Source organism: Onychomys torridus, chromosome 2 (genome assembly GCF_903995425.1).
Source record: "Onychomys torridus chromosome 2, mOncTor1.1, whole genome shotgun sequence".
NCBI lineage: Eukaryota > Metazoa > Chordata > Mammalia > Rodentia > Cricetidae > Onychomys > Onychomys torridus.
The window spans coordinates 132,821,954-132,846,467 of record NC_050444.1 but is presented as its reverse complement, the minus strand read 5'-3'; the positions used below and the strand labels follow the sequence as shown (position 1 = coordinate 132,846,467).

At 54.5% G+C, this 24,514-nt stretch overlaps 1 protein-coding gene across 21 annotated transcripts in view; it reads left to right on the top strand.

Moving 5' to 3' along the window:
- Ptprf (protein tyrosine phosphatase receptor type F) overlaps nucleotides 1–22,130 on the top strand; it is an 83,165-nt gene extending 61,035 nt beyond the window's left edge. For 6 of the 21 annotated variants that reach the window (XM_036179489.1, XM_036179487.1, XM_036179486.1 and 3 more), the window contains 23 exons: nucleotides 2,224–2,250; nucleotides 3,509–3,626; nucleotides 3,703–4,281; nucleotides 4,972–5,069; nucleotides 5,246–5,499; nucleotides 5,585–5,678; nucleotides 6,263–6,481; nucleotides 6,786–6,940; nucleotides 8,483–8,494; nucleotides 9,452–9,567; nucleotides 12,348–12,380; nucleotides 13,008–13,105; nucleotides 16,575–16,698; nucleotides 16,801–16,976; nucleotides 17,649–17,768; nucleotides 17,990–18,144; nucleotides 18,228–18,513; nucleotides 18,616–18,794; nucleotides 19,011–19,137; nucleotides 19,353–19,478; nucleotides 19,646–19,800; nucleotides 19,888–20,023; nucleotides 20,470–22,130. In XM_036179489.1, the coding sequence (XP_036035382.1) occupies nucleotides 2,224–2,250; nucleotides 3,509–3,626; nucleotides 3,703–4,281; nucleotides 4,972–5,069; nucleotides 5,246–5,499; nucleotides 5,585–5,678; nucleotides 6,263–6,481; nucleotides 6,786–6,940; nucleotides 8,483–8,494; nucleotides 9,452–9,567; nucleotides 12,348–12,380; nucleotides 13,008–13,105; nucleotides 16,575–16,698; nucleotides 16,801–16,976; nucleotides 17,649–17,768; nucleotides 17,990–18,144; nucleotides 18,228–18,513; nucleotides 18,616–18,794; nucleotides 19,011–19,137; nucleotides 19,353–19,478; nucleotides 19,646–19,800; nucleotides 19,888–20,023; nucleotides 20,470–20,538 (3,456 nt within the window). In that variant the 3' untranslated portion in view covers nucleotides 20,539–22,130. The remainder of the gene's footprint in view (nucleotides 1–2,223; nucleotides 2,251–3,508; nucleotides 3,627–3,702; nucleotides 4,282–4,971; nucleotides 5,070–5,245; nucleotides 5,500–5,584; nucleotides 5,679–6,262; nucleotides 6,482–6,785; nucleotides 6,941–8,482; nucleotides 8,495–9,451; nucleotides 9,568–12,347; nucleotides 12,381–13,007; nucleotides 13,106–16,574; nucleotides 16,699–16,800; nucleotides 16,977–17,648; nucleotides 17,769–17,989; nucleotides 18,145–18,227; nucleotides 18,514–18,615; nucleotides 18,795–19,010; nucleotides 19,138–19,352; nucleotides 19,479–19,645; nucleotides 19,801–19,887; nucleotides 20,024–20,469) is intronic. The other 15 variants (XM_036179503.1, XM_036179502.1, XM_036179500.1 and 12 more) reach the window with 8 other exon arrangements.
- Nucleotides 22,131–24,514: the final 2,384 nt, after the last annotated feature.

The window sequence follows — 24,514 nt, the reverse complement described above, 5'->3', positions numbered from 1 at the left end:
AGATAATCACCTGAGTGATTGACCCCTTGTTTATCTCCAAGCCTGAGCCTGCCAGCCAGCCTTTTCCTGTTGGATGCTTCTGTCTTCATGGAGGGTTCTGCCCCCAAGCTTTCAGTGAGGTCCCTCAAGTATTCTGACCCCTGGCTTACTGTTTCATCGAGGACCATAAAGTGTTATGAGGTTGTACATATGTATGGCCAAAATGAGGCCACGAGTGGATGATAGGACTTGGCCGGGAGGCCAGGTCTCTAACCTGGGAAAGGACTAATCAAGAATCGGAAGGCCTGTCTTGTCTGCCTGAGTCTCCCATCCAGAACCAGGTCCTGAGGACTCTTGGGCCAGCGCTAAGTTCCAACAAGAACTTAGATTCCCTTCCTGCCCATGTAAACCCAACATTCTGCAGGCTGTGCTGAGGGATGGGCTTCCACACGGACAAACAGCCTTCATGCCTTTGGCTGGGCTCCACCCTCTGAGCCAAAATACTTCTTTGCCTAGAGGGTGCCCTCTTTCTTCTTCCAACCTGCCTATGCTGAGGGACCCAGGGGTGGGGGCAGTGGGTGTGTTCACCAGCCTGCATTCCTGGGGCAGGTTGAGGGCTCCTCACAAAGTCACAGCAGACACACCCGCCCAGAAACATCCAGAGAATGACTCGCTCCCACCCCTCCTATCCTAGGAGTCTGGCGCCACAGCTGCAGCCACTGGGGTTCCAGGAAAAGTCACTTCATACACTTTTGTGTGTTGGTCCCCGGCAGTTTGAAGGGGGTTGGGCAGTAAGACCAAGGGACATTGTCCCCATATTTGTGTCCTTTATGAATAACGTACCCAAGCAGACTCCAGTGAGGCCCTGGAAGACAAGGCCTGCCCTTGCAGCCTCCTTCCCCCTGAGACTGGGTCGTCCTGCCTGGGGCCAGTGGGAGACCAGATGGAGCACTTATCCAGCCTGGCCCTAGGGCATAGATGTCCCTTGGGTGACTCTAGTCAAGGACATCCTAGCCTGACCTTCTCCACCTAATAGAACCATCTGTGCAGCTCAGGGCCCCAGTAGGATCAGAAGGAAGCATGTGATAGGCACCCCGACTTTTCAGTGTATGGCCCAGCCTGCCTCCCCTGTGCTCCTTCCGTCTGAGACTTGCCAGTTCCCGATTCCTTTTGTCCCTTTCTCCCATGTTCTCCTCTTTCCTTCCCGCCTCTCCCTACACCTCCAGCCTCTTCCTTGTCCTTCCCACCAGTCTCCACTCTGTTCCACTGTCTTCTCCCTTATCAATACCTCACAGGAGAGACAACATGTGATAACTCCACACGGGGCCTGCCTTGGAAAGCCCAGGTCTCCCCTCAAGTAAGGAAACCTAAACAGAACTGCTAGTCTCCGCCCACTCTGCAAAGTAAACACCATCTTTAGGGGAATCTTGATAGCCTTTCCCATAGTCTGTCTCCAAGACTTGGCAACAGAGCTTGCCAGGACAGTGGGTGCTCGGCCACTCCAGCACCAGGCCAGTGGACAGAGGCTAGGCCAGCTCCATGAGGGGGGTCTGCCTGGAGGGCTCTAAGCAGGGCTTGTCCTTCACTGGCCAACCCTATCTCCAAGACCACAGGGACCTTGGGTTGGAGGCCTCAGACCTGCTAGCCTACCTAGGCACACTGGTGTTAGAATTTACCGCTACCAGCCATGAAACTAGTTTCCTTACTTTGACCCCAGGTACCTGTAGAATGGAATTCAGGTGTGTGAGATCTCCCTGTGGCTATGGGGTAATGCCCAGGCTCCGAGCCGGCTACTTAGCAGCCTTTAAAATCTTGCTGGCAAGCCTGGCTCTTGGCCTACTCTAACCATAATTCCAGCACTATGCTCTGGCACACTCCTCAGAGAGTCACCTTAGTCACCTTAGCTCAGGTGACTCTTAATTTGATGTTTCAGCTGAGATAATGAGTGGGGAAAATAAATAAACAAGGCTGAACAGCCATAGCAAGGTGTGCATAGATGAGGACTCGGGGCACACCAGAGTACGTAGTCACCCTTAGTGTCCTCCTTCTATGAGCTGTCAAGCCTCTCTCCATAGCTGGCACACACTGTTGGTGCTCAGTGATGCAGGGACTTGTGTCAAGTGGGGAGTGGTCCAGGCTATCATCTCAGTGGGCACTTCAGAGCTTCCTCCATGAGCCAGGTGCTCTCCACGTCAAAATCCTTCACTGCCTTGTCTCCCTTTCTTTCCCTCTCCCGTGGGTCAGTGGAGACCAGAGGAGACCGAGGACTATGTAAGTAACAGGTGTGCAAGCACGGGCAAGACTGGGTCAGGCTGGGCTCATGGGACACTCCCCCTCTCCCAGCCTGTGTTGCCAAGATCCACAGGGCACCAGCCACATCCAGAGAAAATTGGCGTGTAGACATGAGCACCAGGCTGAGCAGTGATTGGCGTTTCCTCTAATCCGTACCCCTCGCCTGTCGAGCGGCAATTTGAGGCCAATGTTCACAATCGACCAGGACCTGGCCCCTGCTCTAGCCAGACAGGGATGGAGTTAAATCCAATCCTGATCATTAGGCCTTATTGATCCCTGGAGTGAAAAATCACCTGCTCAGGCCCAGGCTGGGAGAAGTACTGGGGAGCCCAAGTCCTGGAAGACCCTCCAGCTTGGGCAGGCAGGGCCCTGCAAAGGGTTGTTGGCATCTGCAGTTGGCTCCTCCTGAGGCTTAGAGCTGGAGGGATACCAGGGCTGGTGCTGACAGCCCATTCCTACTCCACGGTGGTACCCTCCCTCCTTCCTCTCTTCTGTGTGGCGTGGCTTGGTGTCCTATGGTGTTTCTCTCTATGTCCGGAAACGATACCTTTGCTGGATGGGTGTGAGGGTAGGATCCGCCAAGGCAGAAGGAAATGGAGTGGCTGACTTCTGGGGCATCAGTGGGAATGGGGATGTGTTCCTGGGTCTGGGGAGTTCTGTGTCCTCTATTTATCTCTCCCGGTCTTCTGTGGTCTCAGGAGGGACTGGGTATCAGAGTCACTGAACTAGATGGGATCCCCTCACTTACAGTGTTGTGCCTTGGCCCTCTCCTGTACCCTGCGAGCTCTCTCCCTCTCCGTCTGTGTGTGTGTGTGTGTGTGTATTAGTGTCTGTAAGTAGCCTTGTACCTGCTATTTCAGGAGGGACTATAGTCTGTAGTCTGTGCATGTGCGTGCCAAGAGGCATGTAAGGCTCTGTCCTGGTGGGGGGGACCTCATAAGGTGTCACTCACAGCACAATGGAGTGAAAGAGACAGTGTGGCCCTTTGTTCTTCTCTGAAAGAAAGAATGAGCCGTCTGCCCCAGGCATGGGGCTTCTGGGGTGGGTGGCATGCTCCTAGCCCACATCCCACCTGTCTGTCCCGCCTCCAGCGGAGTAAAGATTTGTACAGCTCCACCTCCCAAGACCTTGGTCCTGTATACCTGGGGGCACCCTTGGCCACAGTCTTCAGGTGACTGATAGTCTAGCTTCTTCTCGCACAGTGTGATGGGACCTGCCCTTCCCCCTTCTCCTTCAGGAAACCACCATCAGTGGCCTCACCCCTGAGACCACCTACTCTGTAACTGTCGCTGCCTACACCACCAAGGGGGATGGTGCCCGAAGCAAGCCCAAAGTGGTTACTACAGCAGGGGCAGGTGAGTTAGGGGGTCGGGGACAAAGCTGGGTGGGCAGCAGGGAGGGCGGCACCAGAGCCCAGTGCGTGCTGTTCAGTCCCAGGCCGGCCCACCATGATGGTCAGCACTACGGCCATGCACACCGCGCTGCTGCAGTGGCACCCACCCAAGGAGCTGCCTGGGGAGCTGCTGGGCTACCGTCTACAGTACCGTCGGGCTGATGAGGCACGGCCCAACACCATAGACTTTGGCAAGGATGACCAGCATTTTACAGTCACCGGTCTGCACAAAGGGGCTACCTACATCTTCCGGCTTGCTGCCAAGAACCGGGCTGGCCCAGGTGAAGAGTTTGAGAAAGAGATCACAACTCCCGAGGATGTGCCCAGTGGCTTCCCTCAAAACCTTCGAGTGACAGGGCTGACCACATCTACTACGGAACTGGCCTGGGACCCACCTGTGCTGGCAGAGAGGAATGGGCGCATCACCAACTATACTGTGGTCTACCGTGACATCAACAGCCAGCACGAGCTACAGAATGTCACTGACAATACACACCTTACCCTGTTTGGCCTCAAACCTGACACCACTTACGACATCAAGGTCCGTGCACATACCAGCAAAGGCGCCGGCCCACTCAGCCCCAGCATCCAGTCCCGGACCATGCCCGTGGAGCAAGGTGTGTTCTGCGGTCATGGCAATGCCTGCCCAGTGTGACTGCTCCTAGGGACCTATGCTGTCCTTGACCCACTGACCTCTCGCAACTGATCCACCAGCTTCTGCTGTGTGACTCTTCAGTCTCTCACGATCGCTAACCTCTAATGAACAGGCACCACATTCTTGGGTGTGTGACCCTGACCTCTGCTGTCCTTGACCTACTGACCTATGCTGCGTGACCTTCCAGGCTCTTGTGATCTTGAGCCACTGACCTTTTTCCGCTTTGCCGCCATTCTAGGGTGTGCAGCTTACTGTACTTTGGTTTGTAGCACTAATCTTTGGGGTCTAACCTACTGACTTCCAGAGACCATGCTCTGATATGTGACCACATGCTTCTCATGCCCACAACCCACTGATCCCTGGCTACTCTGATCTGGTGTCTGAGCTCAGGCTTTCTTTCGCCCATGCTCTTGGAGATCTGGCCACATGTGCTGCAGCGCCCCCTGCCAGTCCAGTGCTCACTGTGGAAGACCCTGGGTTAGGAGTTGGATGGACTATGTGAAGCTGACTCGGGGTGCTTGGTTGTCACCCTTAGTCCTCTCTCCCTCCCTGTCCCCTACTCCTCTGTGCTTTAGCTGTTGTCACAGTCTCTGGCCCACTCACCCCCACCCCAGCTGGCCGCAGAGCTGACTCCCTCCTCATGCCTCCACAGTGTTTGCCAAGAATTTCCGGGTGGCGGCCGCAATGAAGACCTCGGTGCTGCTCAGTTGGGAGGTCCCCGACTCTTATAAGTCAGCTGTACCCTTCAAGGTGGGTAAGGACCACTGCTAACCTAGACCAGAACACCACATCTGCACTGACATGTGATCCCAGGGCACACGGCCATGTGTCTGTCAACGGGGTCCTTGTTGTGCAGCCGCTGCGCCCTGCTGACATACTGGGATCATCCCCCAGAGGCCTTAGCTGCTCCTTCTCTTCCCCCACAGATTCTGTACAATGGGCAGAGTGTGGAGGTGGATGGGCACTCAATGAGGAAGCTGATTGCAGACTTGCAACCCAACACAGAATACTCGTTTGTGCTGATGAATCGAGGCAGTAGCGCTGGGGGTCTGCAGCACCTGGTGTCCATCCGCACTGCTCCAGACCTCCTGCCACACAAGCCTCTGCCTGCCTCCGCCTTTATAGAGGATGGCCGCTTCTCCCTTTCCATGCCTCAAGTCCAGGACCCCTCACTAGTCCGGTGTGCAGAAGAGGCCAGAGGCTGGTGTGGAGCGGGATGGTAGCCGCTGGCATTGAAGGTTCTGATTGTTGCCCTGTCCACACAGGTGGTTCTACATTGTCGTGGTGCCCATTGACCGTGTGGGCGGGAACTTGCTGGCACCAAGATGGAACACACCGGAGGAGCTAGAGCTGGACGAGGTACCTAGGGAAGGGTCAGCACTGAGGGCAGCCCCATGTAGTTGGCAGTAACTGTCCGCCACACCCCCTGGGGAGAGAAACTTTGAGGGGAACACACACCCCCACACACCAGGAGATTTTTGAGAACTCCAGGAGGGCTTACAGAGACTTCCCTGGAGGTGTTTGGTAAGAATCCCATGGTATAGGAATCAGTGGAGACATCTCTGCAGCTCTAAGAGTCTCCTGAGCCCTGTGAACCTCAGAGAGGCCTGTGGTTGGTGTAGAGCAGCCCGTGCAGGGCTCATAGGAACCTTAAACCTAAGTTCTCCTGAACACATGAAATCTCCTGTTTCCTCCTCACAGCCCACGCAAACTGCATCTCTGGTTAGGATGAGGTTATTCATGAGGCCCTTCCTCACAGGCTACCAGGAGGGTCACGCTGTGATGTTGGGTAGTATCCTGTAAGGGCTGTGGCCTGTCCAAGCCCACAGGGTCCCTGAGGGAGAGGGAACCCCTATATCACCTCGGGAGCTGATGTCCTAGGGTATGGCCCCAGGGTCAGTATGTTCCCAGGCCTCCTGTGACTCTCTGCTCCGCTCTGCCAGCTCCTGGAGGCCATCGAGCAGGGTGGGGAGGAACAACGGAGGCGCCGGCGCCAAGCAGAGCGGCTGAAGCCATATGTGGCAGCTCAAGTGGATGAGCTCCCTGACACCTTCACCCTGGGGGACAAGAAGAGCTACCGGGGCTTCTACAACCGGCCCCTGTCTCCGGACCTGAGTTACCAGTGCTTTGTGCTCGCGGCCCTCAAGGAACCCACGGACCAGGTTGGCCTGAGCTGGCATGGCTCTCAGAACCCTGGGGCCCCGGGCTTAATTTAACACTAGGCCGGTCTGTCTCAGACCTTAGGAGACCCCAGGTCTGCAGTATTCCTGAGGACCAAGACCTATACTAGGTATCCCATGGCACTAGGCCTCAGGCCCTAGAAGACCAGATGTACCTTGGCTTCCGTAACCCAGTCCTACTGACCTGCTACAAGCCAGTTCTTACAGGGTTCAGAGCCTGGGTCGGTGAGGGTGGGGGCTCCCTGGCTGTGCTCACAGCCTGCGCTGTTGCTTCACTGGACCACAGAAGCGCTACGCCTCCAGCCCCTACTCGGATGAGATTGTAGTCCAAGTGACACCCGCCCAGCAGCAGGAGGAGCCCGAGATGTTGTGGGTGACAGGCCCTGTCCTGGCGGTCATTCTCATCATACTCATTGTCATCGCCATCCTCCTCTTCAAGAGGTGAGTGCTGCACCCGACTCCTGGGACAGAGCCTGCCCCTTGCCTCTCAGGCACTCTGCGGTGTGGTGTTAAGTCGGCCACCACAGCCTGGGCCCTGGGTGCAGTGGGAAGCCAGGATGGACAGAAACCGTGGTTCTGTGTGTGTGTGTGTACTCCTGTGCAGGTCCACCTTTATGAAGAAGGGCTGAGGTGAACCATGTATGTCCCCAGGCATGTCCGTCTGTCTGTGCCTGTGCATGTGGGCGTGTCTGTCTCCTTTCAGTAGCCACTGGTTCCTAGTCTTGTGTAAGCACTTTGCGTCTACTAGTTCCCGGCCACCTCTCCTGCTCAGGCCCACAGAGGTCCAGACTGAGCTGAAGGCCCACGTGCCATGAGTATTTACATGCAGATGTTTATTAGAAGTCATTACACCCTGGCTGTCTCTGAACACTTCCTCTCTTGGGTAGCTCTAGCACTTTCCCCTGGAGGTGTCCCATCCTCCTTGCTGCCAGGCTGCTGCCAGGCATTTGACTTGGCCGTCCCCAGTTTCTTCGCTTTTCTTATTTTTTTGTAAGTTTTCAGACAGGGTCTCACTGTGTCGTCTTGGCTTCCCTAGAACTCAGTGTGTAGATCAGGCTGGGTTCAGACTCACAGAGGTCCACCTGCCTCTATTCCTCAGGGGCTAGAATTAAAGGCCACCACTGCCTGGCTGGGTCACATAAGCTTTGGATGAACTGGACCTGTGGTTCAGACCTGGCATCCCAGCTACTCTGGGGACTGAGGTAGATGGATTCAGGGCTAATCTGGGTAATTTAGCTAGATCTTATCTCAAAAAACGGGGGGGGGGGGGATTTTTAAAGGTCTGGAGCTATAATAGCTCAATGTGGAGTGCCTGCCTTCCCAAGTACAAACCCCAGGGTTTAATCCTCAGCACCACAAACCTTCGAGCCTGACAATTGAAATGCCTGGTTGTGTCTTTAGCATCAGCCTTGGCGTCATTACACCAAATAAATGTGGTTCCTTGGCCCCTGGGTTCCTGCTCTGCAGCAGCCCCACCCCTACCACCCAGTCCGTCCTGCTGTGACAGCTGGCCCTCATCCTTCTTACTCACTTCCGGTCTCTCTCTGGCTCCTGGTCCCAACTTCATACAGCCCTTCATCTGTCCCAGAATGCCCCACTGGATATGCGCCGGGCCTACAGTGCTTATGCTGAGCCCCAGCAACCAGCACGTGGCTGGTTGTTGAGCCTGTGCTGTTCCATGTGTGATATGTCCCCTCATGGAGGTGCCCACCTCCTGTGCCCTGTCATCACTCTGCCCTCGCCCAGACCCCAGGCTCCTTCCTGGCACGTTCACTCCTTCCTCCCACGGTGGACAGACCTGTGGACAGGCAGTCAGGAGTGTTCTCCACACCCACATCTCCCTGTCCCCACCTGGGTTCTAGTGTCTAGATGTAGAGGTACCATGTCAGGGTACCACATTTCCCTTGTCATGTGAGGGCTGAGTGCTCAGCGGAAACAATGACCATTCCTTTCTTCTGTCCTTGCCTGTCTCTCGGGACCTAGTAAACAAGAAAGGTAGGAGTCGCTGTTCCTTCTCTTTACACGCCTCCCCTCTACTTATCCCTGTGCAACCCTTGGGCTTGCAGGGAGGGTGGAGCTCTGACCAGGACCCTCTTAGCCTGTGGCTTTAATTAGCAGCTGCCTGGCCAGCACAGTAGGCTCCCTGGTTTGGGATGAGTCCTCATTGGCATGAGGGGCAGGCTCTGTTCCGCTCCTGTCAGTGCAACTGTGCACCCCCGGCAGAAGATGCTCCTCCCTGGGGCATGTGCACACTGCAGCCTTCACTGCTTTCCTGAGCCCACAGAGCTCTCCAGAACCCTCCCGAGGCTCCCATTTCTCCAACCTAATTCCTACAAGAGACCGTCTCTCCACACTCTGCCGAGCAACAGGGAAAGGTGTCCCGATGCACACATGCGCAGGCGCCTTCCAAGCTCTCCCCAGACACTCGCTCGTGTGCAAGGACTGCAGCCTGTCCCAGGGTAGTCTGTCTCTGACCCTGTCCTTTTAGATGGGCAAGTTGAGGCCAGGGAGAGAGGACTCAGTCTGGCTAGGGCCTTTGCTGCCCCTCCCCTGCTGCTCTGGGCATTCACCCTGATACTCTGAGAGCCGGGCAGCTGGGACCCAGTTCCTCGTAATGTTTGTGTATTTCATGTGTTGTTGCATGTTGTTTCCTGGTGGCCTCGGCTGTGGTCGTCTTAAGGACAGTGGCCACTGGCCAGTGGTGACCTGCCTCCTGTCCAGAGGAGCCCCCAACCTCTGACTTTCCTTCACCCTGCATTGCTCCCTCTGCCCACTCCACACCTGCTGCCTCCCTGTCCCATCCCTCCCACCCGGTGTTCTCTCATGTTGACACCGCTCTGCCCCTGGCTCATGCCCAGAGATCCCAGGATGAGGTGGGGTGGCGAGAAGACAGCTGTGGCATGGGGGCTGCCTGTGCTCCAGGTTTTCACTAGCCTCCCCTTGCCTCTTTAGGAAGAGAACGCACTCCCCATCATCAAAGGATGAACAGTCAGTTGGGCTGAAGGACTCCCTTTTGGCCCACTCCTCCGACCCTGTGGAGATGCGAAGGCTCAACTACCAGACCCCAGGTAGGCTGACCCCTTGACCTCTTGCCCTCCAGCTGTCCTGCAGGCCAGAGGGCTCTCCACAAAATGACCTTAGTGCATGCTGATCTCTTGCTGCTTCTCTCCTTTCTTTTGATTTTGGTTTTGTTACCTTTGGATTACTGGGGCTTCCTATCCAACAGGTGGGCAGGCACTCTGGGGCCAGACTTCTTGAGACAACAAAGGTCCCTGTGTGTCTCCAGTCTCTGAATGTTAACTCTAAGGAGCCTTTGGGGCACACATTTCTGCAAAACGCGCGCGCGCACGTGTGCGCGCGCGCACACACACACACACACACACACACACACACACACACACACACACACACACGGCTGTGTTGGAGGTGAGAAGCTGTGGCAGGAAGCATGTAGATGAGGGCTCACACCTGACCCTTCCTGAAGGCTGTTTCAGGTTGCTGTGTAAGGAGGTGATGCCCAGCTCCAGATTCAGGGCCTGTCCCTACACCCCGGCCACCCTTGTGCTTCCAACTGTTGCATCTACCTGCAATACCACTCCTTCCCTACACCCCAGAGACCTCAGCCCATCAAGATGTCTCCAAGAGGGTTGGGGATTTAGCTCAGTGGTAGAGCGCTTGCCTAGCAAGCGCAAGGCCCTGGGTTCGATCCTCAGCTCCGGAACAAAAAACAAAAAACAAAAAAAACCCAAAAAAACAAAAGAGAGAGAGCCAGGCGGTGATGGCGCACGCCTGTAATCCCAGCACTCGGGAGGCAGAGGCAGGTGGATCTCTGTGAGTTCGAGGCCAGCCTGGTCTACAAAGCGAGTTCCAGGACAGCCTCCAAAGCTACATAGAAACCCTGTCTCGATAAACCAAAAAAAAAAAAAAAAAAAAGATGTCTCTCAGAGAGCGGGGATTGATTGCCTCAGTGACAGTCTCTAGCTGAGCCCCAGGATCCATCTCTCCACCCCCGTCCTTGTATTTATTGTGCAGTAGGTTCTCACCGGATGCCTGTGAACACAAGACAATGGAACGAATGAGTGCACTAATGTGTGCACACAGAGGGATTGTGTATGTGTGAACTAGTTATCACTGCACATCAAATTACCCCTCAACTCAGAGGCTTAAATCAACAGTGATTATGTATTCTCTCTCACAGTGTTTTTTATGAGTCAGGAATTCAGACAGGGCCTGGCAGGACCAGTGCCTATTCCAAAATGTCTGGGCCCTCAGCTGGAAGACTTGAAAGCTGGGACCTAGAATCACTTAAAGTGGGACTGGCAAATTATGGCCTGGAGCCAGATACGGCCCACCACCTGCTTTTCTAAATAGTTTTCTGTCACCCCACTACACCCAATCATTTCTGGGGACATTTGCACTCAGCGGTCAATTCCCATAATAGAAGGTGGAAGAGATCCTGGAAGCAAGCCTAAAATACTTACTTTCTCTGCCCTTTTGTAGTGGACATTTGCCAACCCCTGGGTGATTTGTTCAGGTGGTGGGTAGTTCATGAGCTAGCCGTTTTGTGTAGCCTGGGCTTCCTCACAGCATGGTGACTGAGTTCCAAAGACATGTCTTGAAAGAGTATGCCCTGTAGACCTAGCAGGCTATTGTAACCAGTGACTGGATCTGTAAGGAATGCAGGCACCAGAGTAGTGTGACTAGAGAGCAGAGGAGCCTGCTCTCGGGATGCCAAGCCTTGTAGGCAACATCCAGGAAGTTGGCTTGGAGATGGTTCTGTGTGGAAGCAGTGTGTACATCAGATTAGAACTCGGAGTATTATACCAGGGCTAGCTGGGACTAGGCTAAGTCTCCCTGACCAGCAGGCTGAGCAGCTGAGACTTCATCCTGAGCGACCTGGGACTTGTTGAAGGTCTTCATCAGGGGAGCAACAGGGCTGCTGTAGAAACCCCTCTGACTGCTTGTGTGGAGAGTGGGCTGATGGGGAAGAAATCGGAGCACGGCACTTAAGCCATAGGAAGTGCTCCTGGGGACAGAGGCTCAAGCTGAAAGTGGCTAAGGCAGAGGATGTCCAAGTGGCCTTAGGCTTGTGGGTCTGGACCTTCGTGCTGACTTCAGCAGTGAAGCCAAGTGAGTGGTACCAAGCATCATGCAGTGGTCAAAGCCCAGAGTGGACAGCCTCTCCAAGGATGGGTAGAAAGGGGAAAAGGAACCCGAGGAGGCAGGATGCTGTAGTGTTAGGAGAGAGTGTATGCAGAGGTGCCAGGCAGGAAGGGACCCTGTGTGTCGGGTGCTAGGGTAGTGTGGTACTGAGAAGGGAGGGCCAGTGACTTTGCCGAGGGCAAAGGACCCAGCCAGCGCATTTCCAGCAGAGCACCCACCCAGCAGAAGTATTTCCGCAGGCTGAAGAGCAGCAAAGGTGACATTCAGATGTCAGTGTGTGCAGGGTGCCATGGCTACATGACACCCTCGATGGGGTGTGTGTGTGTGAGAATAAACAGCTTTTCATTTCCAGTGTGGAGACCATCTGAAAACAGCCATGGTCAGATTTTGAGGGGCTGAGGGCTGGATTGGACTGAGTATCTGGTTATTGAGCCTCAAGAGGTCACTCTGCTCGGACCTGTGGTGTTGGGGAGCACTCGCCCCTGGCAGTGGGACAGCTGTGTTACTGGGAGACAAGGGGGCTCATAATGGGACCTACCCTATACTTCCTGGGCCGGCTCTGTCCCTTCCTCTTGCCCTTCCCCCACAGCCCCTGCCAAGTCTCACTGCAGAACCAGGGGACCGGAAGAGGGTCACTGAGCTCTGCCCCCTCCCCCATTGTTTTCTTGGTTTGTTTTCTCTGCAGGTTCCAGTGCCCCCAGTTGCCCGAATATCTCAAGTTAGTTTTCAAAGTTCCCATGTTTGGGGACACTTGGGCTTCAGTGTCTGTCTCCACTCTTCTGCTCTCTCACCTACCTCACTGTCCTCCCTCTCCTTCCCTCCCTCCCCCTCCTCCCCTGCCCACCTTGCTTCCCCCAGTCTCTTCTCTCCCACCCTGTCTCCTTGTCCCTCTAGTCTCTGCCATTGTCCTGGTACTCCATGACCATTGTGTCCGCACACCTCGGGTGCCTGGGATGACAGGGTCCCCAGTCTCCCAGGGTGACTGGCATCGATGAGGGGTGGGGGTCTGCCTGAGACGGGTGATGAGAGCCCAGCTCCAGCCTGTCTACTGCGCACACTTCCCTGAACGTCCTGGGGGAGAGCTGCCAGGCAGAGAGCCCTGTTGTCCCTGTGTGCAGCACCAGATCACCTGGACATGCTCACCGTACACGCACCCCTCCCTCTGGCTTCCCCAGCCACTGTGTGTTCTCCCATCCCTGTCGCCGCATGTGCTGATGTCTCTCCATGCCACCAGTGCCGAGTACTCCATGATCACACATGTTCACATACATGCCTTGGGCTGGCTCTGCCACTCTGTTCTGAACTCACACTAATTCTACCTGTGTGTGTGCTCCACCTCCCCCAGGTATGCGAGACCACCCGCCCATTCCCATCACCGACCTGGCAGACAATATTGAGCGCCTCAAAGCCAACGATGGCCTCAAGTTCTCCCAGGAGTATGAGGTGAGACACCTGCCACCCCCACCATGTGTCCCCAGTCTCCCTGACCGTTCTTGTCTTGTTCTGGGTCCCAGCCCAGGCTAGGGAGAATGTAGGCTTTCCTGGAATAGCCAGGGAGGTCAGTAACAAAGTTCAGCTAGGGAGCTTGCCTCCTTAGGTGTTAGGCCCAGCCCACAGGCTCACTATAGCCCTCTGGTGGTCACCCCTGGAAATGCTTCAGAAGGCTCTGCTAGTTGGCCAGGCAAATGTCCCCATGCCAGCAGAAGCAGACACTGATCTGAGTAACAATAATAGCTAGTCTGTAACAAGAGTAGGTCAGCACTGACCAGTCACTGGGCATCATCCTCTTACTTGTTTCCCCATGGCCCAGTGAAATGGTACTGAGTTTTCTTACATCCTGAGAAGCAGGACTCGGACAGGGTAGTGAGTTGCCCAGAGTCAAAGTTGAGTGGAGCCAAGATTCCAACCTGGACCTGCCTTGTTCCTGGCCTCATGACCATACCATCCACACCTCAGGCTTGGAGAAGTGTTACTGAGTTTCCTTTGGTGACCACTGCCAGTAACGGGCAGGAAGGCTATCCTCAGCCTGGCTTCTGTCCCTGTTACTAAGCTGCCAACCCACCTGTGATTGTGTGCACACTCAGGAAATGCACATAGATTGGGGAGTCAGGAAGCCCTCCAAGTGTTCACCTCACTGGCCATGACTTGTTTGCTAGGAGGTCAAATTTCAGGGTCAGTGGGCTTCTACACCCTGCCCCACACACACAGCTCTTTGTCAGGGAAAACTGAGTGTCCCTAGGATATCCAGGCAGCAGCTTCATGAGAACAGTAGTGGTGAGGAGGTGCCCACTTTCTTGGGGAAGCACGGTGGAGATGGCTTTCTGCTGTGTCTAACACTCTTTCTCTAGCTTAGCATAGGCCTCAGAAGATGATTGATAGATAAATGATGGATGAGTTGGTTCAGCTGGACCCAGGAGTTTGCTCTTTAAGTCAGGTGTCCACTCTGAGTTACGTTTAGGAGACATATCCCCAGGTACTGGAATTGCCCTTCTAAGGGCCATGGGCCAGGTAGATCCCAAGGGCAATAGGCCAGACTTCCAAAGAAGAAAATAGAGCTTGGTGGGTAGATGGATGAGCATCTCGCTTCACAACAACTTGATCTCCACTGTAGAGTGCCCACTGACTGCCTTGCTGCGGCCCTGCTGCAGTGACAGTGTGTAAGCCAGGCGTCCTGCATTCAGCTTGGCTTCTAGCCAAGAAGGCCTTTGCTTTTCACAGTATTCATCCTTGTCCTGTCCCATGCCTACCTGTCCTTCCAGTGACACTCTGCCCAGTTTGTCTCCCAGGGCCAGGGCCACCTACTGCCCGTTCCTCTTCATCTGAGCTTTCTTTCTTTCTTTCTTTCTTTCTTTCTTTCTTTCTTTCTTTCTTTCTTTCTTTTTTTAATATGCATTAGTACGAGGGTGTCAGATGCCCTGGAACTGGAGTTGCAGACAGTGAGCTGTCATGTGGATGCTGGGAATTGAATCCCAGTCCTCTGGAAGAGAAGCCAGTGCTCTTCACCCCTGAGCTTTCTTTAAAGGACCTTCTTTGTCCTAGAAGCTTTCCCTGACTACCCAAATCTATCATGGACTCCGTAACTCTCCTTCACAGTCTGTTAGTCGTTTGCATACTGTTGCTATAGCATCTTAACTGTGCCAATCCCTGTGCTGGATGCTGGGCACAGCGACAAATGGCCTTGGGACATAGTCACTGAGAAACACAGGCAGACAGGTAATCAATGCTGAATGTGTGGTTCTGACAATATGCACCGAAGGTTTATATAGCAAACGTCACGGTGGGTGTGTCCCAGGGGTGGAGTCTCACAGAAGCGGTGAGCTGGTCTCCTTGGAGAATAATGAGGCTGGGACCAAAATGGAGAAGACTTTGTGCTATGGATGTCTCCATCTGCAAAATAAGGATAATAACCAAGCCTGGCTTGAAAAGAGATGCCTAGAACAATGCTGGGCACACCCTGAGTTCCCAAAGAGATGTAGCTGTGAGCAGTTTTGTGCCCTGAGCCAGTCAAGAGCATGGGCAGCTTTTAAGCAGGAAACTGATACCTAGATCTGCTTTTTTTTTTTTTTTTTTTTTTTTTTTTTTTTTTTTTTTTGGAGGCTGTTCTTGATGAAGGACAGAGAGGGTTGGGGTAGGGCAAGAGAAGAGGCGTGGGGGTACCAAGCAGAGCTGGTGCCTCGCTGAGGGCAGCGGCCACAGGTTGTAGCTAGCAGAGGAAGGGAATGTGGAGATGTGGTAAGCTGTGGGAGGAGCCTTGGAGAATTTCGAGGTGGACCGCAGGCGTTGGCTAGGCTTCCTGGCTAAGTGGGTGATGCTGCTGTCCTCCGAAAGGGAGTCTCACAGCAGAGCCTGCTCTGACAGGAAACTGGTGCATTGGCCTTCGAAAGAGCTGAGGTAGCTGTGAGACTTGTGCGTGGAGATGGCTGGGGGGGCAGGGCGGCCGATGGGCGTGTCTCGGTCAGTGAAGCACGGACAGAGGTCCTGATCAAGCCCCGGAACCCATGTAAATGTGGCAGGTATGAATGTGTAAAGTGTGCTCTCGTGGTCCCAGTGTGGGCAAGTTGAGCATTCACCGTGCTCACTGGCTAGCCAGCCTGGCCTAGTTGGTAAGTTGTAGGCCACTGAGAGATCCTAGTTCAAAGAAAGTGGAGGCTGTTACAACTGTGTCCTCCAGTCTGTCCACCACACAGGTGCACAAACGCATGCATTTTGAGACAGAGAGAATATAAAAACATATTGTGAATGAGCTATGGACATAACTAATTTGGTAGAGTTCTTGCCTAGTGTTTGCAAAGCCCTGGGTTTAACCCCCGGCACCACATAACTGGGGTAGCATACGCTGCAATCCCACGACTCACAACGTGGAAGCAGGAAGAGGAGACGTTCAGGGCCATCCTTAGCTACATAGCCAATTCCAGACTAGCCAGGTGTACATAAGACCCTGTCCAAAACACAAAACAGAGCACTTCATGAGCAATGAAGGTAAACCAGGAAAGGATGTAGAGTGAGAGAGAGAGCTTGGTAGGGGCTGTGGAGGAGCCTAGGCCCTTCGGGGAGAGCAGGGCAGGGGGATGGGTGGAGTAGGAAACCAGCATTGTGGAAGAGAGCTGGGCAGCGTGGTGCGTGGATCTGGAACCTTGGGCAGTTGCCAGCGTATCCCAGGTGGCTGCAACTGCTTTCGCCGTGTCTGCTCATTTGATAGTAGGGTGCAGGCCCACGCCGCAGCCCATCCTCAACCTCTCTGCCTGACAAGAGGATCTGGTATAAAGTAGAGTCCTCAGTTTGCCGTTTTCTGGACTTGGGATGTGTCAGCTCTGGGACTGGGGGCTGGAGGGCTTTACTCAGCTGCAGCCGCACCATAGGTAGGCGTCCTTTGACTGGTCCTCACCCTACCTGTTTCTTCCGTTTCTGGCAGTCCATTGACCCTGGACAGCAGTTCACATGGGAGAACTCCAACTCGGAGGTGAACAAGCCCAAGAACCGCTACGCAAATGTCATCGCCTATGACCATTCTCGAGTCCTCCTCACCTCCATTGACGGTGAGCACAGGGCAGAGTGCTCTCTTGCCCCGTTGCTCCGAGGCATAGTGGGTTGGCCCGGGACTCCCGGGCTAATGCTCTTGAATGCCCTGCCTTCTGTAGGTGTTCCTGGGAGTGATTACATCAACGCCAACTACATCGATGGCTACCGAAAGCAGAATGCCTACATCGCCACACAGGGCCCACTGCCCGAGACCATGGGCGATTTCTGGCGGATGGTGTGGGAACAGCGAACAGCCACAGTGGTCATGATGACCAGGCTGGAGGAGAAATCCCGGGTGAGGGAGTGGACGGGAAATGACTCGGGGATGTTGGGTACCACCACCTTCTGTGAAGTTTTTCCAGGGATTCCAAGGGCGATGGTTTTCCTGGAGTATTGTCTCATTCCCTAGATACTGGGGAATGGCTGTGATGTAGTATAGCATGTTTCCCAGGTGTTTATGGGTTCCCGGGATGTTAATGTGTTTCACCAAATGCTGTCATTTTCTGGAATGTTCATGTGTTCCCCAGTTTCTGGCGTGTTCCTGGGGTGTTCACATGTTCCCCAGATGCCAGAGTGTTCCTGGGGCATTCACACATCTAAGTTAATTAGTGGAAGGAGCTGCTGATGTCTGCTTTTGCACTGCGAAGCATTGACTGGAACATAAAATTTACAGAGCTTGAAAATGGGGCATAAACGTTATGGGTAAATTTGGCAGAAAATGTGCCCCGTGCTATCTGGTGTTGAATAAATAATTTTCAATTATGGTCCCCCTCCAACCAGTGAGGGCAGGGGTGGTGGTGGCTTAGTGTGGTGTGCTTGGTGAGGAAGAGAGGGAGAGCTCAGGGCTGGGGCCCTCCGTAGCCAGGTGAGCTGGACTTTTCACTCGGCTTCCGCCTGTTTTAGCCTTTGGGCATCCTTTAACACTGTCGTCTCTACCTTGCCCCCTGTCCTGCCCACCCTACTCCAGGTGAAGTGTGATCAGTATTGGCCAGCCCGGGGCACTGAGACCTATGGCCTCATTCAGGTGACTCTGGTGGACACTGTGGAGTTGGCCACGTACACCATGCGCACCTTTGCACTCCATAAGGTATGGTCCCGGATGCACTAGTGCTCATCCACCACTTAGAGTGTAAGGATAGTGGCCTGGGTGTGAGGAGCTGGGGCACCTGAGGGGTGGTCAGAGCCTGTGTTATGTGACTCTGGTGTGGCTTCTGAATTATCACCTGAGGGTGGTGGGTCTGGCCCCTTCCCTGGGTCTGTGGCAAGCAAACCCCAAGCCTCCTCATCTCTGTTGACTCTATTCCCCAGAGTGGCTCCAGTGAGAAGCGTGAGCTGCGTCAGTTCCAGTTCATGGCTTGGCCAGACCATGGGGTGCCTGAATACCCGACTCCCATCTTGGCCTTCCTGAGACGAGTCAAAGCCTGCAACCCACTAGATGCAGGACCCATGGTGGTGCACTGCAGGTGAGAGGGTACAGAGCCACCGGCGGTGGCGGGGTGGGACGGGAAACGGAGACCACCGCCCCAAGCCGCTCCCTTGTCCTCAGTGCTGGTGTGGGCCGCACGGGCTGCTTTATTGTCATTGACGCCATGCTGGAGCGGATGAAGCATGAGAAGACAGTCGACATCTACGGCCACGTGACGTGCATGCGCTCACAGAGGAACTACATGGTGCAGACCGAGGACCAGTATGTGTTCATCCATGAGGCATTGCTAGAGGCTGCCATGTGCGGACACACCGAGGTGCCTGCTCGCAACCTCTATGCCCACATCCAGAAGCTAGGCCAAGTGCCTCCTGGGGAGAGTGTGACTGCCATGGAGCTTGAGTTCAAGGTGGGACTCCAGTGGTGCCGCTTGACTCCGGGGTCCTGGGCTGGGTCCCAGGAAGGCCTCTTGGCAGGAAGCCAGACCTGACAAAACCCTTCGTCTTCACAGTTGCTGGCCAACTCCAAGGCCCACACATCTCGCTTCATTAGTGCCAACCTGCCTTGTAACAAGTTCAAAAACCGCCTGGTAAACATCATGCCCTATGAGCTGACCCGAGTGTGTCTGCAGCCCATCCGCGGTGTGGAAGGCTCCGACTACATCAATGCCAGCTTCCTAGACGGCTACAGGTCCGAATGCTTCTCCCTGCCCACCATGCCTGTGGTACCTTGGTCTGCTCCTGGTTGTGGGGAGTTAAGGGGCTGGCCCAAAACAGTGAGCTGGATACCGGAAGTGAGGGCTTCCTCGAGAAGGGATGCTCTATGAGCAGGGTCTAAGGATCTAGGCAGTGTCGGGATGGATGTGGGCAGCAGCACCTCCAGCATGTCGAGTCTTGTGCCCCCCAGACAGCAGAAGGCCTACATAGCTACGCAGGGGCCCCTGGCCGAGAGCACCGAGGACTTCTGGCGCATGTTATGGGAGCACAATTCCACCATCATCGTCATGCTGACCAAGCTTCGGGAGATGGGCAGGGTGAGCCCACCCCTTCCCCTAGGGCCCCTCTCATACCAGGGAGGACACCAGCCACTGTTGGGAAGGGCACTCCTTTTGTGAAAGTCTGCTCTCATACCCCAGCTTCCCATCACTATAGCCTTGGGCTCCCTTACCAGCACCCGAGGCCTCCTGTCCCAAAGTCCTTCCCCGGCCTTCCCACCTAACCATGGGGGTGCCTGGTGTTCTCGCCACAGGAGAAGTGTCACCAGTACTGGCCAGCGGAACGCTCTGCTCGCTATCAATACTTTGTTGTTGATCCAATGGCTGAGTACAACATGCCCCAGTATATCCTCCGTGAATTCAAGGTCACAGATGCCCGGGTGAGTGTTGGCCAGAGAAAATGCACACAGGCATGTGCCTCACACTACTGGAGCATGTGGGTGGAGCCCTTGGGAGTATGTCCCTGTGTTGTTAAGCTCCTGGCCTGGAGGGCCTACTGCCTGAAGTACTACAAGCCTTAATTCTGGCCCCTGACCATCTCTCCCAGGATGGGCAGTCAAGGACAATCCGACAGTTCCAGTTTACAGACTGGCCAGAGCAAGGAGTGCCCAAAACGGGTGAAGGCTTCATCGACTTCATCGGGCAGGTGCACAAGACTAAGGAGCAATTCGGGCAGGATGGGCCCATCACAGTGCATTGCAGGTGGGGGAGTCCCCATGTAGGGCCAGGGGTGGAGGGAGGGTGGTCCCGAGGCGGACAGGACTCCTGACACGGCCATTCTCTGAGCAGTGCTGGCGTGGGCCGTACTGGAGTGTTCGTCACTCTGAGCATCGCCCTGGAGCGCATGCGGTACGAGGGTGTGGTTGACATGTTCCAGACGGTGAAGACCCTCCGCACACAGCGCCCTGCAATGGTGCAGACAGAGGTATGCAGACCAGTGTGTGGGACCCAAGTGTCCCCCCAGCACCCATCCAGCCCACAGCTGCACCTGCAGCTGGCCCACATGCATTTGCTCATGCAGCAGCCCTGCGTGACTTGCAGGGGAGAGGAGAGTGAGCGGTGTTCATTCAGTAGCTCTATCCTGCGCTCTGGTGTCATAGCGCCTTCTGGGTCAGGGTTGGACACCGCAGTCTGTAAGATCCGTAAGTCGGCGCAGACAAAAGCGGTTGGAGTAGTCAGAGGTGAATACAGGCCAGGGAGAGCGGAAGCGGGAGATGGCCCTCAGAGGCTTTTTCCCCCTTCTCTCTGGAGAGTGCCTGGGTAGCTCTCTGAGTTCAGCATCTGCTCTTAGCCAGTTCTGTAGCCACTGGCTGCAGCCTGAGCACCTTCCCCTCTGTCCACGCCGACCAGCCAGCCCCCTTGTCTTCGCAGGACCAATACCAGCTGTGCTACCGTGCGGCCCTGGAATACCTCGGCAGCTTTGACCACTATGCAACGTAACTACTGCTCCCCTCTCCTCCGCTGCTCCCCTGAGGGGCTCCGGGGGGAGACCCAGCTCCTCTGAGCCATACCGACCATCGTCCAGCCCTCCTGCACGGATGCTGTTGCCCGCAGAGCACAGCCCACTGGGATCACAGCATTTCGGGAACATTGCCACACCAGTCAGAGAGCCCAGGACACCTGGGCGAAGTAGGCGGACTGGCAGCCTGGCTCTGGGCCCTTGTCCACCGGGCCTAAGTGGAGCCCCGCTTCAAGCTCTCTGCTCAGCTCCGAGTTTCTCATGCTTCTCATGGGGTGGGGGAGGGGCAAAGCCTCCACTTTTTGTCCATTAGGCGGGGTAGACTGAGGAATCCTAGCCTCTTCCCTCCGACTTTCCTATTGCAAATCTTTCACTGCAGATGGGCTGCTGTGGGAGTTGGGGCTTATTTTGATTTCCTTTTTGAGTTCACGTTGGATCCTTTCTTGTATGACTTACGCTGAAGGCTGGCACATGCCTTTCTTGTGCAGAGCTAGGGCCCTACCTGAGCAAGTCAGCTGTGGCCTTGGAGGCAGCTCTGTCCTCCAGCCTTTCAGAGATCCTATTCCAGCCAAATGCAGGGAAACACATTTTTTGTTGTTTCGTTTTAGGTTTTGTTTTTCCTTGAGAGCCTTTTTTTAGGCCCCACAGACAGTGGTGGGCGGGGAGGCGATAGGAAACACATCCCCAGTGTGCATTTAACATTCATAGCCCACAACCACAGACATGTCTGGGGGAGCCTGGCAAGGCATTCCTCATCACCATGGTGTTTGCAGAGGTTCAAAAAACAAAAATTTAGAAAACCACAAAAATAAAATTTTTTTTAAAAAAAAGAAATAAAGATTCATCCCCTGGCCTCTACTTCAAATCCCGAAGTGGGAGGCCACTCAATGTGCCTGGGGCTCGCCGTGGGCCCACAGAGTCTCGCTATCGTCCCCAGCATTGCAGTGTGGCAGGTGTTTGTAGGCTGTGGGTTCTGGGCACCTCGGTACATGATGGCACAGGTGAGGGTTTGTGCCACGCCCCACACACCTCAGGGCCAAGCGGGGGCGTGGCTGGCCCTTCAGGTCTAGGCCAGTGGGCCTGGTAGCACATGTCTGTCCTCAGCAGGGGCCAGATGTTTTCTCTCCTGGTTTGCAGCTGTCTTCAGATCCCGCAAGACTCGCTCTTTTCCACTCCAAGTTGCCCTCATAAACCAATGTGGCAAGACTACTGGACTTGTATCCATGGTACTCTACTCAGTCTTTGATCTCAGCTTGCTGAGGGGCAGGGAGGGGGCCTCTTCCTCTGGGCAGCACTATCTAGATAGGTAAGTGGGGGCGGGGAAGGGTGCATAGCTGTTCTAGCCTAGGGACTCACAGAAGGCAGACGTCCCCAGATCTAGCTAGGCTAAGTGGAGATCAACAACCCAGGGTTGGTGGTGTTGGATGAACCATTCATTTTTACCTTGTGGATGATGCTAGTGCTGTAGAGTTCACTGTTGTACACAGTCTGTTTTCTATTTGTTAAGAAAAACTACAGCATCATTGCATACTTCTTGATGGTAATAAATTTGAATAATCAGATTTCTTACACACCGGGCCTCTGCCTCAGCTCCTTCTGACTTAGTGTGTGGTGTCTAATTTGGGGGCTTGGGTGGTTCTGAGAGGACAGTGTGGCCATCCTGAATGCTTGTGACAGCAGCTCCTGCCATGGCTACCTGAATGGAAGACTGAACCACCTCGGGCTAGGCCTGAGCTTCAGCTGGGAAGAGCGCCCAGTGCCCTCATGACCTTGTTCTCTTGTGATGCTCTGTATCGCCAAATGGAGGGTGTAAAGCCCTGCCCCTCGTCACCCCCTTCATCTTCTCCGTGTTCTAAGATCAGTTTTAAATGCCTGGTTGTTGGGTTCCCTCCGCCGCCACCGCCGCCGCCACTGATGTAATAAGCCAATCAAACCAAATTAATAAATCTAGGTTTAATGAGCAAAGCAATCCTGGGTGACCCTTGGGAAGGCAAGGGAAGAGTCACATGGCAAATATGGCTACCAGGCCTTAAGTACTCTGGAGCCCAGGGAGGGGCTGGCTTTTGGTAGGCTTTGAGGGGGTGGGTTTGGGGAGAGAGATGGGGGAGGGGAATTGAGTTGAACCTTCCACCAGAACATTCCAGGTTCTTTTGGGTGCCAGGGGCTGAGGTGGAACTTCCATCAAAACACTAAGGAATGGGATAGCCCTGTGGACTTAGAAAATGACCATATGGAAATTGATTAGTGAGACATCTTGTAGTTTTTACCATGTGGATATTGGACTTACAAACAGCAAGACCCTCCAGGCTCGGGGAACATAGCGTAGATTCACTGAGCCCTGCCTGCAGCCTGCACCCTGGCCATCAAAAGGGCCTGCCTGATCTCAGACCCGTGGAGCTTTTAGTCTCTTGATTGCAGTAAGAGACTGAAAACAATGGAAAAATAACCTAAGTCACACAGCAGAGAGCTGTCACAGACTTGCTGGGGGTGCCCTGAGGAAGGCCTGGAGGAGGTGACAGCCGGATTTGGTGGTTTTAGGGAGTGAGTACAAGTTAGTTGTAAGAGTTGGAGAGTTCCTAATGGAGGGAATGACCGTGCCACAGCTCAGTGTGACATTCTGAGAAGTGCAGGTGGGGAGACACGGGCTGCAGAGGGGTGGGTGGAGCCAGATCATTGAATCCATGGTGAAAGGGATGCAGATGTGCCTGCAGATGTTCTGCCTTGTATTGTCCTGGGTCAGCAGGGTGGAGGCCCTCTGCATATTCCAGGATTAGCAGTAGTCTCCTGGGGGCTGAGTGACCTAGGCCTGAAATCGGTCCCTCCTTAGTATCCCACACACCCAGTTTAGTGCCTGACCTATCTGTATTTGTCCAGAAAAGAGCAACCACCATGCCATGATGTCTGATGGAATGAAACTTGAATGATTAGTTGCTAAATCAAAGATTGAGCTGTGAAACAGTGTCAAGGGAAAGAGTAAATACCAGGCCTACTCTTGAGAAATGCCAGTATTCAGACCTGCCCCGGGTGGCCTCGGCACCAAGAGCTGTACAGACCTAAACCATGGGGCTCTCCACACATCAGGGGATCCTTCCCTCTTTAGAGCTCCCACCAAAGAGACCACGTGGCAGGTTAAGCGCCGCAGATGGGACCCTCCCCACCCACCGGGTGCCTGTTTGAAAGTCTTTGTCCATCCCCAACGGCAGCAGCCCCTCCCTGTTCTTTTTGTTGGTTGGTTTTCTTTTTGAGATGTGGTCTTACTATAGAGCTCTGGCTGGACTCTCTGGAACTCACTCTGTAGACCATGCTGGCCTCAAACTCAGAGATCTGTCTGCCTTTGCGTCCCGAGTGTTGGGATTAAAGGTGTGTGCCCTATGTACCACTATGCCCAGCCATTTTTTTAAAGTCAGTGCCTCATAGTCCAGACTAACCTCAAAATCATAGTTTGGGGTGAACTTCTGATCCTCCTGCCTCTGCCTCGTAAGTGCTGAGATTACAGGAAGACGGGCATCTCTGACTTCGTGGATTCTAGGCAAGCACTCAACCAACAGAGCTACATCCCTCTCCTGCCCTCATAGTCTATGCTTGCCCTGAAGCCTGCCCCTCTTAGATCTCCCGCAGACTTTAACACCCCAGGCACTACATTTTTAATCAGGCATCTCTCCTTCCTGCACCCCCTCATTCCACCACCAAACCGCGGCCATGTGGCCTCTCATACCTGTGTTCCTACACTCGCATTGCTTCTGACCCAAGCCATTCACTAGGGCCTCCAGCTTGAGACAAGACTCTCACCCAGGCTAGCTCCACATTCAGGTAGTCTTGCCTCCGCCTCCTGAGCAGTGACTGGGATTACAGCCATGAGCCACCATGCCCAATGCGAAGCCATCCTTTCCCACCTGCACTATTGCATGCCTTCTGCATGATCTGCCTATTTGCAATCCCATCCTAGACAACTCATTG